At 38.8% G+C, this 16,177-nt stretch overlaps 1 protein-coding gene across 1 annotated transcript in view; it reads left to right on the top strand.

Moving 5' to 3' along the window:
- PCSK2 (proprotein convertase subtilisin/kexin type 2) overlaps nucleotides 1-16,177 on the top strand; it is a 99,292-nt gene that overhangs the window by 42,588 nt on the left and 40,527 nt on the right. The window contains exons 3-5 of the mRNA XM_039718961.1: nucleotides 6,729-6,842; nucleotides 8,266-8,374; nucleotides 10,547-10,584. Coding sequence (XP_039574895.1) covers nucleotides 6,729-6,842; nucleotides 8,266-8,374; nucleotides 10,547-10,584 — 261 coding nt within the window. The remainder of the gene's footprint in view (nucleotides 1-6,728; nucleotides 6,843-8,265; nucleotides 8,375-10,546; nucleotides 10,585-16,177) is intronic.

Genomic DNA, 16,177 nt, shown 5'->3' with positions numbered 1-16,177 from the left:
TATGCTGTAACAGCTGCTAGATTTTTGCTACAGAGTAAGTCCCTGTATAAAACACTCCCCAGGATACAGCTGGGGAGACACTTGGAGAAGTTGTTATGAATAATTCTCCAGAAACACCTACGTTTAGCAACAGTGTCTTGTTGCTAGGTATGGAGAGATCCACGAGAGCCTTTGAAAGTCATTAGCTTGCTTGAGAGGAGCAGTTTTCATTTTATTAGTAAGGATTGGATGGTCAGTGACACTTCCAAGCCCCCTGCTTCTGCTTTCTGGGCCACAAAACAGGCTCAAAAATTTTGAAATCAAGCAGATGGAACCAACTCTGTCACAACAAAAGGCACCAATTTTCTGCATTGCTGTGTGTAATGGGTTGACCCTGGTCAGATACCAGGTGCATGCCAAAGCTTCTCACTCCTCTCCAGAGCTAGACAAGGGAGAGAAAATATAACATAGGAGGGTTCATGTGTTGAGATACGGACTGGGAGAGATCACTCATCAAACACCATGGGCAATACAGGCTGTAGGTAGAGATATTAATTGAATTTATTACACTAAACAAATCAGCGACAGCTGCCTCACCATGGTCTCACCACAGGCTGCAGAGGAATCCCAGCTCCAAGGCACCTCCTGCCCTGCCTTCTCCACTGACCTTGGTGTTTGCAGAGCTGTTCCTCCCACATGTTCTCACCCCACTCTTCTCTGGCAATTACAATGGCACAATAACTTTTTTTTTCTTTCTTTTGTAATGCATCAGCACCATTCCTGATTGTCCCAGACTTTCCAGTGGCAAGTCTGTCTTTGGAGCTGCCAGGGCTTGTCTCTGCCAGACATGGTGGAAGCTTCTAGCATCTTCTCCCAGAAGCCACCCCTGCAGCCCCACTGCTACCAAAACCAGGCTGTTCAAACCCAATGCACTGTCTGAATAGTGTTTAGCAGCCTCTCCACCCCTGGTTATCACCTCTTTTATAGAAATGAGCTGTCCTCAGTGCCATTTAAAAGTGATTCAGTTTTGCTTTGTTCATCTGACTTTTTGCAGTCCAAATAGATCTGTACTTTCCTTTTGCTAGTGAGGAGCTTCAATGTTACTTTCATTTTGTAGTGGAGAATCACACAAAAATGGGTTACCTTGTAGCTTTTACAAAAATGTAGAATGTGAGATGGGTGGTCCTCTCTGACATTGTACTCCTCTAATATACCTCTCATGATACAGATGGAGTGGTAGTAAAATTAAACATGCTTGTCTAAGTAAATTTAGAAATCAGAGGTGAAAAATATGCACTCAGTCACTCTGCTTTAGCAGCAGAGGGATGTCATTTATGGATAATACCCCTAAAAGCTCCTGTATGTACATGCTGTCCCATTCTCATAACTTTCTAAAGGATTTGTCACCAAAATTGCAGGGAAAACAAAAATCCTCTAACAACAATTTTAATGTTAGAGAGTCAATTACTTTGTTATCTGACCAAGATGTGTCACAGAAATCTTATCCACGCATAGCCTGGGTGTGCAGAGAGAATCATTCCATGACACATGATATTTACAAGATTTTTCAGATCTTTTATACAATCAAAACTCAGAGAAACACATTGGGCCAGTGTTCATTGGTCTAAAGTTGTGTTGTTCTTAGTACTCAGTGTCCTATTGGATCCATATTTCTTTGCTTCTGAAGTTAAGTAGGTCTTCATTCCTTGATTTTCTTACCAGTCATTTCTGGATATGTCTCCAGATTCCATGACACATGATATTTACTAGATTTTTCAGATCTTTTATACAGTCAAAACTCATGGAAATTAATTAGGTCAGTGTTCATTGGTCTAAAGTTGTGCTGTTCTTAGTACTTGGTGTCCTATTGGATCTGGATTTCTTTGCTTCTGATGTTGAGTAGATCTTCACCCTTGATTTTCTTACCAGTATTTTCTGGAGGATCTGTTTCCACCTCTGCCAGAGGTAGAGTCTGGGGTAGATGTTAAGTCTGGGGTAGATGTTCTTAGATGGCCACAGGTGGTTCTTTATCTATTGGGCTATTCCCAGTCTGTTGAGATGTTAAATTCATCAGACCTCACCTAGAGGAACAATCCCCTAGAAAGAAACTTAAAATTCTTTTTCCCCAGTCAAAGGCAAACAAAACCCCTTGACTAAAGTTATACAAAAATTTTTAAACTGGTATGTTTTCCAACACGTTGGGTGTTCTGATCACTGGCTCAATTGAACGTTTCTGTCTCTCTTTTGTTGCCACCATATTTCTTTGGATATGAGAAATTGATGCTGCCAACAGTCAGTACAGCCTTCCACTATCTGAAGGTGGTGTGTTTGGTGATGCCTTTGTGCATCTGGACACACTGTCCCAAACCACCTTCAGGGGAGTTTGATCTTCAGTTTATAGGGCCTGGTCCAACCACCAAGCCTGACTTCTTCAAAACTACAGGCTATCGGTTTCCACTTCTTACTTCACCTTCAGGAACAGACCTGTATTAACCTTGAGGCTTTAGAGAAAAAAGAACCATTACTTTCTTTGATTGATCAACTTGCTGCTATGTGCTTGTTGGTTTTTAAATGCCCCAACATGCCTGTTCGATGTCATCACTTGGGACTGCCTTCTTCCTCTGGAATTTGATTCAAATTCTGCTTTTTTGAAGTTCTTGGTATTTGAGGTTCAAGTTGTGGGTACTGTTCCACTTTCTTACACCCACTGGTATAATTTAGCAAATCTGTCATTTATGCTCAATATAACAGAGTCGTTTAACTGCAGGATCTCATCGGTGCAATTAACCCTGCTCCTTTAAAATGAGGAGCTGATTGTCTTGGCATTCATGGAAGCAGAGAGCATAGTAGAGTGCTGCAGCTCCTGGCCCTTCCAGAGCAGTACTGCAGTCAATTGATTATTTTGTTAATTGGTTTTGCATCCAGTATCCTGCTGGTTTATTATCATCCAAGTGACTATATGCACCGTGCATAAGTACAAGTATAGTAAAAATCAATACTTGAAACCTTTTTTCCTTGTAAAGAAAGCCATCCATGGACTACCTTTGATACGTGACCTTCATTTTGCTTGCAACACAGCTAGTAGTAACTTTTCATAATTTAGTTTTATGCTAATAAAGTAGATGCTCAGGTTCTGATCTGTACTTAAACTTGTATCCTAATGAAAAAGGAAGAAATTACTTAAGAATGAAATAAACAAAAGGCTGTTATTGTAGATAAATAAGCCTAATTTTGAGATGGTAAAATTCATGCTATTTTTGTAAGAAAATCTTGTTGTTTCACAAGTTTCTAATAAATATACCTCACAGGCTTGAATCATTTAGTGACTGTTATCAGAAGCCTGAGTCCTATGAATGCTGCTTTTCCTGCTTCAGTTAGAGAAACAAGGATTTAAAAGCTGGTGTGAGGTTGCATTGTGCAGGGGATTGAGGGCTGGGTTCCAGGTCGAATGTCACACAAATTGATGGGATTATGGATGTTACAAGATGAAAATGTTTCTCAGTACTTTTGTACTGTTGGACATGCAGATGTGTTCTCTCTTGCATGTGTTTTTGAAACCTTGATGTGGTGCTTAATGGCTTTGTATTACTGGGGAGGCCTACTCTTCCTCCTGAAGTAGAATCAGAAGAATCAGATTAAACCCCTCTCCTGATCTAGACTAGATATGAAAGCAGAAATTTCCTTCTTGGGAAAAAGAGGTGCGTTTTTCTAACGCAGATACCCAGCTGGCAAGAAGACAAGGATTTTGCTGTGTCAGCTGTGTGCAGCCCTAAATGGGCAGTTTTCCACCCAGATCACTGGATTTGCATTATCATTTTCCAAGTTTGTTCTTTGGAGATCTTTTTTTCTGGAATACATGGATGTTACCTGTTCTTGGGCTCATTGCTTTCTAAACATGTCTTCATGAGGAAAAAGGCAAATTCTTACCTTGTGCTGGTTGAGATCACACTGCAAGGCAGCTGACTAAGGCAATTTGTAGCTCATGGAAAAAGTTACCAAGACCTTTTCCAAAAATTTCAACTCTTCCTCTCACAAAAAAGCCTGATCTTTTCCAGATTCAATTGTATGACTTACTGTCATTTGCAAATATGAGGAAACCTGCTTCGTTTTTGTGGTGAAAAAAGGTCCCAGAATTTCTGAGACTGTTCTGATGTGGATGGTGACATCCTGTGAGCCCTTTCTCCAAGTGAAACATTCAGAAAACATCCTGCAGAGTGGTTTCAGTTCAGTGAAGATTATGCCTCTTTGAGGGGTGTATTTCCTTGTCTCAGGAAATTATAATGTTATACAAAAAATACACTATGTTGTACTGTGAAGATGGAACAAATCAGACAAACGAGGTAATGCTGAAGAGGGAAAACAGCCTGTGCTGGTTCTGCACATTGCTCCCTCTCTTCCTATCTGTTGTCTTAAAAGACAAGCCGGGGCTCCCCAGCATTGCTTTTTAATCAGTAGAAATCCTTTTGTGTTTAATCCTAATTCAGTGCTTTAATGCAGGCAGGTCCTCAGAGCCAGCAAGCTTACATGGGAGCACAAACGCCTGAAATCTTTTTCTCTGGCATCCCTGTGCATGAGGCTTGTCTTCTGCTCCTAATTATGTTCTCTGGTGACAGCTTGGCGTTTGCAGTGGCAAGCAGAGAAGCAGGGGTGAGGCTGGGAGGGGGGAGGCAGAGTGACACGTGTTGCTCTGTCTCCATGGCATCACTGAGCTTTGTCTTAGAGCTGTCAAACACTGTGCAGATACCTTTCTTCAATGTGTGCAGCGACCTGGTGCCATGAAGTACACCTTGTATGGGTCCTGCTTAGTCACTGTCCTCTTACTAGGTTATTTCATATTAGGTTTTTTCTTTACTTTCAATCCGTTCCACTTTTAATGAACCTGCACAAGCATTGGGAGCACACATATAAATGAAAGAACCAATTCATTATTTTACCATTTGGTGCCTTTAGTTAAGGAGGTAAAATTCATACACGTATATTGTTAGAAACCTTTGACACTGCCTTTTCAGGCCATGCTGTGCCCCATCCTGCTCCCTGTGAATTGACATTAGGTTTTCAGGGTTATAGTGAAACAACAGAGCTGGGAGGAAAACAGCTTTTAGCTCCCATCAGTTAGATCCCAGTTTCACCTCTATCACAGACACCTCACTGAGCACTGGCTTTTGTGCTCATGCTTTAATTAACTGAGACAGAAAGATGCTCCAAGAATGATTCAACTGTCCTAAGATCTGATTGTGTATATATAAAGTTGCTATGACACAGCAGCATAACTCATATGTATAAATTTTTAATCTGAAATGCCAAAGTCACACATGTAGAAGTTGTTCTATGAGTTATTAGATTTATTTAATAACCATGGATTCTTTTCAAGAACACACCTAGTTCTTGAAGTAAATGTTAGGGGGTCTTACTCCTTTTTGCTGCACCTAAACATGTATTTAATGGTTTTAATCATTCCTCTTTGAGCAGGAAGGCTGAATTTTTCCTTTTTTTCCTTTTTTTTTTTTTTTTTTTTACAATTAAATGTTAGTACTCTTCACTCTATCTTGTTACCAGGTTAAGCTAAAGAGTGCAAAATGAGTGTGCCAAAGCTGACATCACCTTTTGCAAGGTCTGTGAATATGTTATTGCATATTACAATTCCAGTTGCAGCCACTGAGTGGTCTCCTTTAGGAAGGCTCTTTTACATGGGTACAAATAAGGTGGTTATGATCCGACATTTGAAGTTCCTGCCTCCAAAGATATTTGCATGTTTAACTTGTCTTACATTCAACAGTGCTTCCTTAAATGTCTTGTGGATTTGTGGTGTATAAAGAAAAGGATTTCTGAAGATCTGTGATGACTTGTGTTTTATAACCTGCATTTTCATCTCCTATACTTCAGCCAGTGTGGTCAATTTAGTGGCTTTTTTGCCATATAGTTTTTCTTGCCAGTATATTTATTTATCACTTATTTATTGCAAGGGTAATCATTGAAAGTAGATCATTTTACAAGACATTTTTGAGAGCCTCAGAAGTATGATGAAAACTCACAACACCAGATTTTTTTCTCCCAGAAAATTTCTTTGGCAGTGTCCTGTCATGCTGTAAAAAGAGGAGTCAGGGGGATTCCTTTTGATAGATTTCTTGGATGAAAATAAAATTACAAGGCTGCCAGCACGTGTACAGCCCTTATAGAAATCCTTCACCTCATGTATAACGTTGAGACATAAATAATCAGATTGTTCCTCCCTATCATGCAGGAAAGGTTATCTAATGATCTTATAATGCCTGGAGAAAAATCTGAAAAAGTAGAAGTGTAGTTGAGACCTGCTTCCTCATTTTGTCAAATGTCTACAGCTTGGAGCTGTGACATATTTGGAATATGTTAAAGAATTTTAGCTTCTATTTTGATGGCAATGAAAAATACAACTGTGACAAGAGGACTCATGATAATAATGATGCCTGGAGAGGGGCTCACTCTTATGCGGATTGTTTGGTGTCTAAAACGTATTCCAGCTGAGTTTTTTTCTCCAGATAGGACACTCTGGGGGAGTCTCTTCCCCTCACAGCTGTTGCAGTAGTCCTGGAGCTTCCTACCTCTGTAAATTCTGTATGGAATCAGTCCCTGGTTTAGAAGTTGCAAATGAATGACACAAACACAAATAGTGTGTTTTCATTACCCTTATAACTAATGAAAACAAGTCTAAAATAAGCTTTTTATGTGTGTCAAGATTGCTGAGGTAAAGATGTAAAAATTAACCCTTCCAGGTGAGGAAAGCTGTGCAACAGGAGGGCTTCATCAGAAGGAAGCGAGGATATAGAGACATCAATGACATTGACATCAACATGAATGATCCTTTATTTACAAAGCAGTGGTACCTGGTAAGTTCTGAGAGAAAATCACAGTAATCATAACTAAATAATTGTCATTCAAGCCGTTCTGTGCAGTTGCAGTGTTTTCCAAGAGTTCTTTCCAAATGCAGGACTTGGGAATGGATCCAAGGCTCTGTTGTGTTGGTTTTAAATGTACCCCTTTTATATTGGGAAGATCCAGCACATTTCAAGTGATAAATTTCATTTCATTCAATGGAAAGCTCCTTAGAAGGCTTGAAAGAGAACTATACTGATGTCCTGTGGGTATTGCTGGTGTGCTGGTGTGACCCCTAGAGCTGCATACAAATCATATTTTGAGCTGTTGCCAGGTAAAATATTGTTACGGAATTATAACAAAAAATTATAATGCATTTGCTAGGAAAAGTTAAAGCTTTTCTTTCTTTATGGAAATTAGAATATAATTTGTCAAAAAAAATAACAGCTGAAAACTGATGAATTTTGGCTTCAGCTAATGTCAAAGAAAATTCATATTTTGCTTAATTGTTTCAGTTTTTCTGTGTCATATTTTTAGAGTTAGAAGTCTTTAGTCATGAAAGAAAAGTTATTACTTGGAAGTGAAATGATTTTTAAATTTAAAAAGTTGATAAAGTAATTCTGGTTAGTTTTATTGTTGCAACATATTTTTTTTAAATACTCAGTAAATGCAGTACTGCCTTGTTAACTTAAGAAGGTTATTTTTGCTTAAGAGTAATGTTTCTTCCTCTTAATCAATTTCTTATGTTTCATGAATCCATCCAATATGGCTGCAGTTGTTTTGGTTTTTTTCCTGAGGCAAAAAGTTTCAAATGAATTGGAGGCACATTAGCGTGGATGGGATTTTATCCTTGAAAAGTCAATAAACTAAAGTGGGGATTAATTCACTTATTTTCTGGTAGTTAATCAAAATGTTGCAGTGATAAAAAATAACAAAAATTTAGGAAGCTATACAGTAGATCTCTGCTTTCAAGAAAAAGTATTTCCTCCTCATAAAAAAGTCCTCTGTAAAATCAGTTGTTCTACCTTTTTTCCTGGATCGTTCCACTGGCTGACATATTTAATGGAAAAGTCCATTTTGGGGTCCAAAAGATTCAGTGTTTAAACAAATCTTATAAAGCACAAAAAATTGAATTTTACCAGTGTTGTTTTTTTCAGGGTTTTTTGTTGCTGTTGTGAGGTTTTTTGGTTGGTTTGGGGTTTTTTTGTGGTGTTTGTTTTTTTGGGTTTTTGTTTTGTTGTTGTTGTTGGGTTTTTTTAAAGCTGCATTAATGCAGTAGATATGATTATGGACAGATGCATTCTACAAAAACTGTATGGAATATAATTTCTGTACCAAAGATGCATGCAGAGACATAAAGGAAAAAACAGTGGCTGTGGAAATATGTCAGTTAAGTAAAAAAAGCTTTTCTCTTTTTTTTTTTCACTGATGTATTAGATTAACACTGGTCAAGCAGATGGGACTCCTGGACTTGACCTTAATGTAGCTGAAGCATGGGAGCTGGGATACACAGGGAAGGGAGTAACCATAGGAATTATGGATGATGGTAAGTGAAGACTGAGTACTAATTTAATACTTTTAAGTAGACTTTTTTCATGTAATTGAAGTTAGCAAAAAAGATTAAAAAGTAATAATAGATTGCTTGTAGTGGTGAGACTACCAACCTCTATAAATAGTTGGACATCTTCAGGGAAAATATGATACAAAGATAGGGGTACTGAAGAATGGATATCCAAGCATTAGAAAGAGTTTGCAATTATCACTCAGATATCTTCCAGGGCACACTGTAATGGCCATTAAACCTAAGGAAGAACTCCCCTTGATTTCTGCAGGCACTGACTGGAGGAGGAAATTGCAGTGAAAAAAATACCTAAGAAAATGTTTTTTTAGATTACATTATTTTCAAAGTCATCCTTGATAGCGGAAATAATTAAACACTTTGATGCTGAATGTCAGTGAACATCTGCATATTAGATATATTGCTAGCTTCAGACTAAGTTCAGGAAAGATGAAGAAAAAAGGTACAGTTGAAGTTTCAGCTCTTCTACTTGTGGGTTCTTGCTGAAGTAAAGGAATTCCATGCAGTCTCTCAACACTCTTCTTTGGAATAAATTTTGAATGTTTTCCTTTAATGGGGATGAATAAAATTAAAAAGAAATAAAATGTCTGTATCCACATATGTTTTCTAGAGTCAACCGAGATCTGTCCTTATTTATTTCTCTTCCTCACTTGCTTACTCCTATGTCAAGGTTTTCATGGAAGTAAGAAAGTAGACTCAGATATCTGGATATTAGGAAGAAATTCTTTGCTATGAAGGTGGTGAGATACGGTAACAGGTTGCCAAGGGAGGTTGTGGCAGTGTTCAAGGCCAGGTTGGATAAAGCCTTGAGCAACCTGATTTATGTATTGATGAAAGATCAATCTCATCTGAGAGATGACCTCTTGTGTCATGATTTCACTGATCTCACAGAGGCAGGACTTGGCTTGCAGATTAGCAAGGCGTGACTGTGATGGGAACAATGACAAACTATTTGGGCTTTGCATCAATAAAACTGATGGTCCATCAGATACAGCTTTCAGAGAAGGGAGTAATTTGCCTTATAATTTGTTTCTAGGAGCTCTAAAAAAAGATGACCTGAATAACAGGATTCTTCATAGAGATTTTTATTTTCCATCTACCACTTGGATCGGTAACAAGGGTCTCCTAAGGCAAATCTAATGCTAAGGACCCTACAGAATGAGAAGTAATCTTTCCATCAGAAAAACTATGATGTTGTGGCATTCTCCTTGAAAATAAAATAGATCATGTAATGGGGAAGTGGTTGGGAAAACAGGACAGAGTGGTGATGATGAAAATGTAGCATGAGATTGGTGGCCATTGTTTTGTATGTTTTAGTTGGCTGTGTAATAGGTCATTTTATCCCAGCTGAGTGTGGATCTGCCTCTGTTACACCATCCACTGGGATTTGGACATTTGCCATGTATAGAAAGATGCCATGCAGTAGAATGAGTATTCTATTATTCTATTGCCCTGCGACAGAAAGAGTATCTCACACTGTTAGAATCTTTAGCATGCTACCAAAATGTGGAGCCTATACACAGATATTTGTTAAAATGGTTTAATCCAATATTAAAAGTTCTCTTTTGTGTATATAATCTGAAATGTTTGCCTTAGTTATCACCCCAAGTCTACTCCAGGTAATTTTCTACTTCATTTACAGTGGTTAAAAATACTCATTTTTCTATCCTGTACTGATCCAGTGCTTACTAATCTTACTAGTTTTGGTATGCCTTGAGATGACAAAACTCATACAAAGATAAATTGTGATTTAAGCCTTATAAATAAATATGATCTAGTCTACAAAACAGTAAACTTTGTCATTCAGCTCACTTTTTCAAATGGCATCTGGATTTTTACATAAATTATTGAAAAGTCCACATTTAAAAACTGAAATGTCGCTTCAATCAGTTGCATTATTCACCATTATTATTTTCCCGTGGTTGTAAATTTTCAAATGGCATCTGGATTTTTACATAAATTATTGAAAAGTCCACATTTAAAAACTGAAATGTCGCTTCAATCAGTTGCATTAGTCAATTTAGTCAATACCATTATTATTTTCCTGTGGTTGTAACGGAATCTTGTTCTGTGATCATTAGAAAATCTTTTTTGAAACTTTTAACCTTTGGTTTCTGTTCTGTCATTATCTTATTGCAGGAATTGATTATCTGCATCCAGATCTTGCATCAAACTACGTAAGTTCATGCTGACCTTTTCTGTAAGATGTGGATTTTCTTATTGCTGTAGTCCCTCTGCTACAAAATTTTAAATAGGGAGCAGAAGAGCAGTACAGCTGGACTCCTGATCTTAGTGATCATACATTTCCCATTGAAAGAAGCAGACTGAAAATGGGGCTGCCTGTGCAAGGAGTGGAAATGTGACAAGGCTCTTTGTGGAGGAATTACAGTCTTGTGTCACATTAAATAAGCTGCAAGCTTGCAATATTTGATTTAGGACAGAAATGAGTAACCTGTGAACTTTCTCTAAGTCCTGCTATTAAGATGGAGAATGCCCCTATCACTTGGAGGGCCATGGAGCTGTGGGGTGTGACAAGGCAGGTATTAGCCTTTGAAACCTCCAGGAACAGTTTAATTCCTTTATACCAGGTGTTTTGATCCAGTGCTTCAAAGCATGTGCAGGGCAGATTGTGTATTCTCATCACATGCTATGCAAATTGATTGTTCCACAAATCTACCTCAGGATTCAGACTTTTGGACTAGAGTGTTCTTGCCTTTCTTAACTCTTTGTCTCCCTCCAACCCTCCATTGGCACTAGCACTCCTATCTTCAGGTCCCTTCCTGAGGGAAGCCCAGGCTGCTTCAGCTGAGCAATGTGGTTTAGTTTGCCATTATAATTAAATGAAAAGAGGAATAAGGTGAGCTGGAGCTTTTGGGAAATAATGTCAGTCACTTGGATAGAACAGCTCCAAAATAAGGAAGACAGTTATTTTTACATATGGGCAGGTTGGAACACAGTGACACACACAGGATGAAAACCTATTTGTGCTGTAAGTAGCAAAGCACATTTGGTAGATAGTAAGTGGATATAGAAGGCTTTGGAGCAGGCATTTGGGAAACAGCTGACCATAGAATGCAGATTATCCAGTTTCACTCCTTATGAACTGGCTTAATAGCAGCTAATTAAACCCTGTGCCCCGACTGCAGAATTCTCTCCCAAGAGAAATAACTCAGTAGGATGTTCCCATAAATTGATAGAAATAAATAATTTTTTTTAAGGCAGTCTTTTTCTTTGCAGAAATTGTGCTCTGTGCATATTGTAGCATGTGATATGGGCAAAGCACACGCTCTATATTCACTTTTCAGCAGCAAGTGTGGACAAAGTATGTGGGAACATTCTGTTTCTAAAAATCATGTTTCAAATATACAAGAAAAAAGTCTGCCCAATATACCTGATATAAGAGTTCTGTTGTTAAGAGGTGAATTTAGGATCATGCCCAGAAGCAAAACTAGATTCTGCTGTAATACAGTGCTTTCTCTTTTAATTCCAAAATATTTTGTGTTTGATGGATAAATATTTGTCAGGTTTAGCAGAAATATATTGGTTTTAGAGTGGCAGTAGTGAATATTGTGGAAATTAGTGGAAAGTGACACAGAGAAGGGCAATACACAGATATGATATTAGAAATCCTGAAATAATGGAACTGGAGAGAAATCTGGGAGTTAAGGGATATTGGGATGAAAATTGGAAAGAAAAGTTGTCTGGACAGGATCATCAAACCTTTAATAGCAGTCATGGAAGACTTGTAAGGAGACTGACTTTGAAACAAGGATCTGAAAAGATTTGTGCAGGAGTGACTTTGTCCAAGTGAGGAGAGGTTCTGTAGTGTAGCAGTGATCAGGCTGTGGAGGGAAAAAAGAAGATCAGCTGGCTAATACAGAATGCAGAAGCAAATGGCTGGTTGGTAAGACAGTCATTAAAGAAGCAGCAGAAATCCCATCTGAAAGATCCTGAAGGAGATAAGACCTCCAGGCTTTAATACTGAAATTTAAAACTAGGATTTTTCACATGAGGTCTATGGTCCTAGGCTGTCACAGCACTGAGAGGTGGCTGGTTAAGGACAAGGTTGATTCCTTGTCCTGCTGCTGAAACTTGCCATCACCTCCCTTGCCCAGCCACAGCAGAGTGAGTGTGAGTGCAGGGCTTGGTTCACCTGTACTTTGGCTCTCCCGTGAGGCTGCACAGGCTGCACAGTCCCAGGGGTTCCTGCTCTGGCAGCCTCTGCTGTCTCTCAGAGGCCACGGGGGCCTTTTTCCCAGTAGGGAGTAATTTGGGCATGAACTAAAGATGAGAACCTAAATTCCACTGAAGAAAATAACAGTTTGGATGTAAAAATGCAATTAAACAAGTCTCTTAAGCTGACATAGCAATTGCAGTCATCTTTGTACAACTCCTGTACCACATTCTTGGTGTTTCACTATATCTGCACTTTGGGGCAGCTTTCTCTGAAGTTCTGTTGTTTATTTTTAAGAAACAAAAAGCTTTTCAATTGTATTAAAGCCTCCATACCCTGGCAGTGTCTGTACATCTTGCTTGGAAAATTGGGAGCAATTAGAAAGTCTCTCAAAGGTGGTGGGTTTGACAGTTGAGCATTTTCAAGTGTAAAACCTTGGCCTTGGTTTCTCATTTTAATTTGTCTTTTATGATTTTGACTTTCTGATTTTCTTGCTTGAATAGTTTAATGGAGGTTAGCACTTAGATGAAATGCGGGGTCAGGGAAGAGAAAGATCTTTCTGAAGAAGAAAACTTTGTACTTTCTCTTAAGACTGTTGAACTTCTACCTATTCCATGGAGTGCACTTCCATCCATATTTTTCTTTGCAGTTCTTTAAGATTTACTGCTTGAATCATCCATTTCTGGTTTTAAGGCTCTTTATATACATGGAAAGACATGTGCCTGCTCATGGTGTGGGTGGACTGCTCTCCCAGCATTGCCTCCTGGCTTGCTGCAGTATAGCTACTTGCTTTTCTGGGATCAGGGAGTTATGGCAAAGCTGGAATTTTCCATTCTACACTGTGAATGCAGAGAGACTGATTGTCAAATGAGCTATATTTTCTTCCAAGCCTTGGAAACCCTGCAGGGAACCTTGGAAACCTTCAGGAAACTATTTTTTTCACCACAAAGAGAGCCCTTCATTATGAACTGATAATTAAAAAGCTGGGGCCTAATCTACACCATGGTTTGCTTTCAAATCATAATGTACATATAAACCCAGCAATTTTCAGGACGATTTCTCCAAGATACAGCATCTGAGTGAGAAAGAAATGTCAAGTTACAAGGGCTGCATCTGAAATATGTCTAATAAAAGGGGTAAAAAGCAGCTGTTGGGGATGGACATAGCAAACTATTTCAAAGAAAAAACTAAGCAAATGGAGATTTCTTGTTCCACAAACAGAAACATAAGCTGAGCTCTATCTGATACCAGTTTTTTATTGTGGTATTTTATTCTTGGCCGCTGCCTGCTGGTGAAGGTCAGTGTAGCAGCATTTTCCCACTTAGAGCAGTGGGGAGCTGATCATCTCCTATAAGTGGATTTGTCCCTGATTAGCAGTAGTTAGAAAAATCAGGATCCCACCAAGAGACTCAGGCCAGAAGTGAAAAATTGCTGGTTTCAGTGTCTGAACTCTGCCTGAAGCTGAAAGCTTGTTTCAAAAAAAAAACTAGGGAGGGAGAGAGAGTAAGACAAACACTGTAGGAAAACTGGAGGTGACTGTGTGAGTTGGTAATGTTTTCACCAAGTATTGATACATGTAGAATCAAGCAGCAATTCCTAGTAATAGATAGCAATTGAAAAGATTTTGAACTCTGTAGAATTACACAGTTGTAACACGTGCAAACAAGCATCAACCTGAGCAGTGGTTCATTGCTGGCCTTCCCCAAATCTCTCTTTTCTTCTCTGTGCTACAAGTCCTTATGGTGCAGCCTTATCTTCCAAGGTCCTTGCCAGCTGTCACTCCAACTGTACACAGGAAAGGCCCCGTGTAAGGAATGAGGGAAGACTTTTTGAATTTACCTCGGGGTTAGTGAAAGTTTTCCATCATTTACCATTTCTCATTCAGATGTGAACAGCAAGTTGCCTTACCTGTCTTCTCTTCCCGCTTTGTCAGCATCTCCAAACACAAAGCAGTCTCTTTCTCATCACTTTTGGTAACTTGTCTCCAGCCAATTCCATAACAGCTCCTCCTGCCTTGCTGAGAGTGGGAGCATATTTTTGGAATAATTATCTTATCACATAAGCAGTGAAGCAGGGAAATGTTCCACTTCTGTTCTGAGCTGCATTTGCCATTGTTTGCTAGAGGAACAAAAACACCATTGAATAATCTTTACAGCCACAAAAGGAATAAGAAATAGTACAGGCAATAAATTTCACTCTGCAATATGTGCAGCAAAGCATAGCAACAGCAGGAAGGATCTTCTTACTTTTAGAAAGTCTGTTTTTCCTTCATTACAATGAATTTCTGACTATGATTGGCCTCCCTGCACAGCACAAAAAGGACCAGCAAACTGTTCTGGTAGCCATGAGGCTGATGGCAGTGATTTACCAGTACAAACCACCAGTATCTCCAGTAAAAATCTCTGGGGCCTAGCTGTGGGATTTTGTAGAGCTGACAAAGCCTCACTGACACTTACTGATCCACACTGCTTTGGCCTTGGTGACCCATTGCCCACCACACCCTGAAATCCCAGCTGTTTTTTTTCCTGAGTCCAGCAGAGTCCATATGTAACTGTTGGGAAGAAAAATGTTGTCCCTTCTCAGGGAAAAAAATTGTTGGAAACACTCTGAAGACATTGAAAAGCTCCCAGTGTCTCTGCACTTAATGTGAACCCAGGGAATCCTCAGGAATCGTAAACACAAACCATAGGAGAGTCAGGTTCCTACTGGCCTAGTGTCAGGGAATGATATCAGGCAGCTTTATGAGATCTGATTCCCATGGCATGATTTTCAAAAGACTTTGAGACAGACTGTATTTCCTACTGCATTTCAAAGGGTTATGCAGCACATGCACTAGACACTTCATTTCAATAAACCTTTGCTTCTGATACATTAAAGGTATTTTATGGGAAAACTCTGTGTGCTGACTGTCATTACTCTTTTTAATTGTAATGTTAAAAAAAGCATTTATTATAAAAAAATAAAGAACAGAATAAACTTGTTTCATCATATCACTAATTAGAGTTGGGCTTGGTTGGTTTCTTTTGGGTTTTTTGGTGTTGCTTTGGAGTTGGATTCTTGCTAATGGATTTTTTAAAATAAACACTAGCATAAAACCTAAAAATTATCAACCAAATCCTGGGATAAATTCACAATACATCCTTCTGCTAGCACTGAAAATTCAGTTAGAACACTGATTGATGAAGGCTGTTAATGAAATTTCTGCCACAATCTGCTTCAAGAAATTGCTGAGACAGAAGGAAGCCTCTCTTTTGCCAGGATGGAAGGATGGATCAAGTGTTAAAATGTGAGGCTGACTGATGCCTTAGCAGTCAAAGCTGGTAGCTTTCTATTGGGCTGTTTATGCTGCTCAGGTGGCTTCTGACAGCTCAGGGGCTTATTTTAGAATTTAGAATATGATTACTCAGGACATTCATGACAATAAAGTTTCACTGGAAAAAAATTAGAAGTTACTGGGAAAAGAATTAAATTCTCTTTCAGACATGGCTATTTTTTCTGTTATTCTGTGCAGGATCAGCTTCTGGGCTCATTTCAGTGTTCTGTGCAATCTGTTTTGGATTTTTCCTCAGAACATAATAAAGGCTAAAAAAGAGATG

The sequence above is a fragment of the Passer montanus genome, unplaced genomic scaffold, assembly GCF_014805655.1.
Source record: "Passer montanus isolate IOZ18808 unplaced genomic scaffold, ASM1480565v1 scaffold40, whole genome shotgun sequence".
NCBI classification, from domain to species: domain Eukaryota; kingdom Metazoa; phylum Chordata; class Aves; order Passeriformes; family Passeridae; genus Passer; species Passer montanus.
This window is presented reverse-complemented; position numbering and strand designations above follow the sequence as displayed.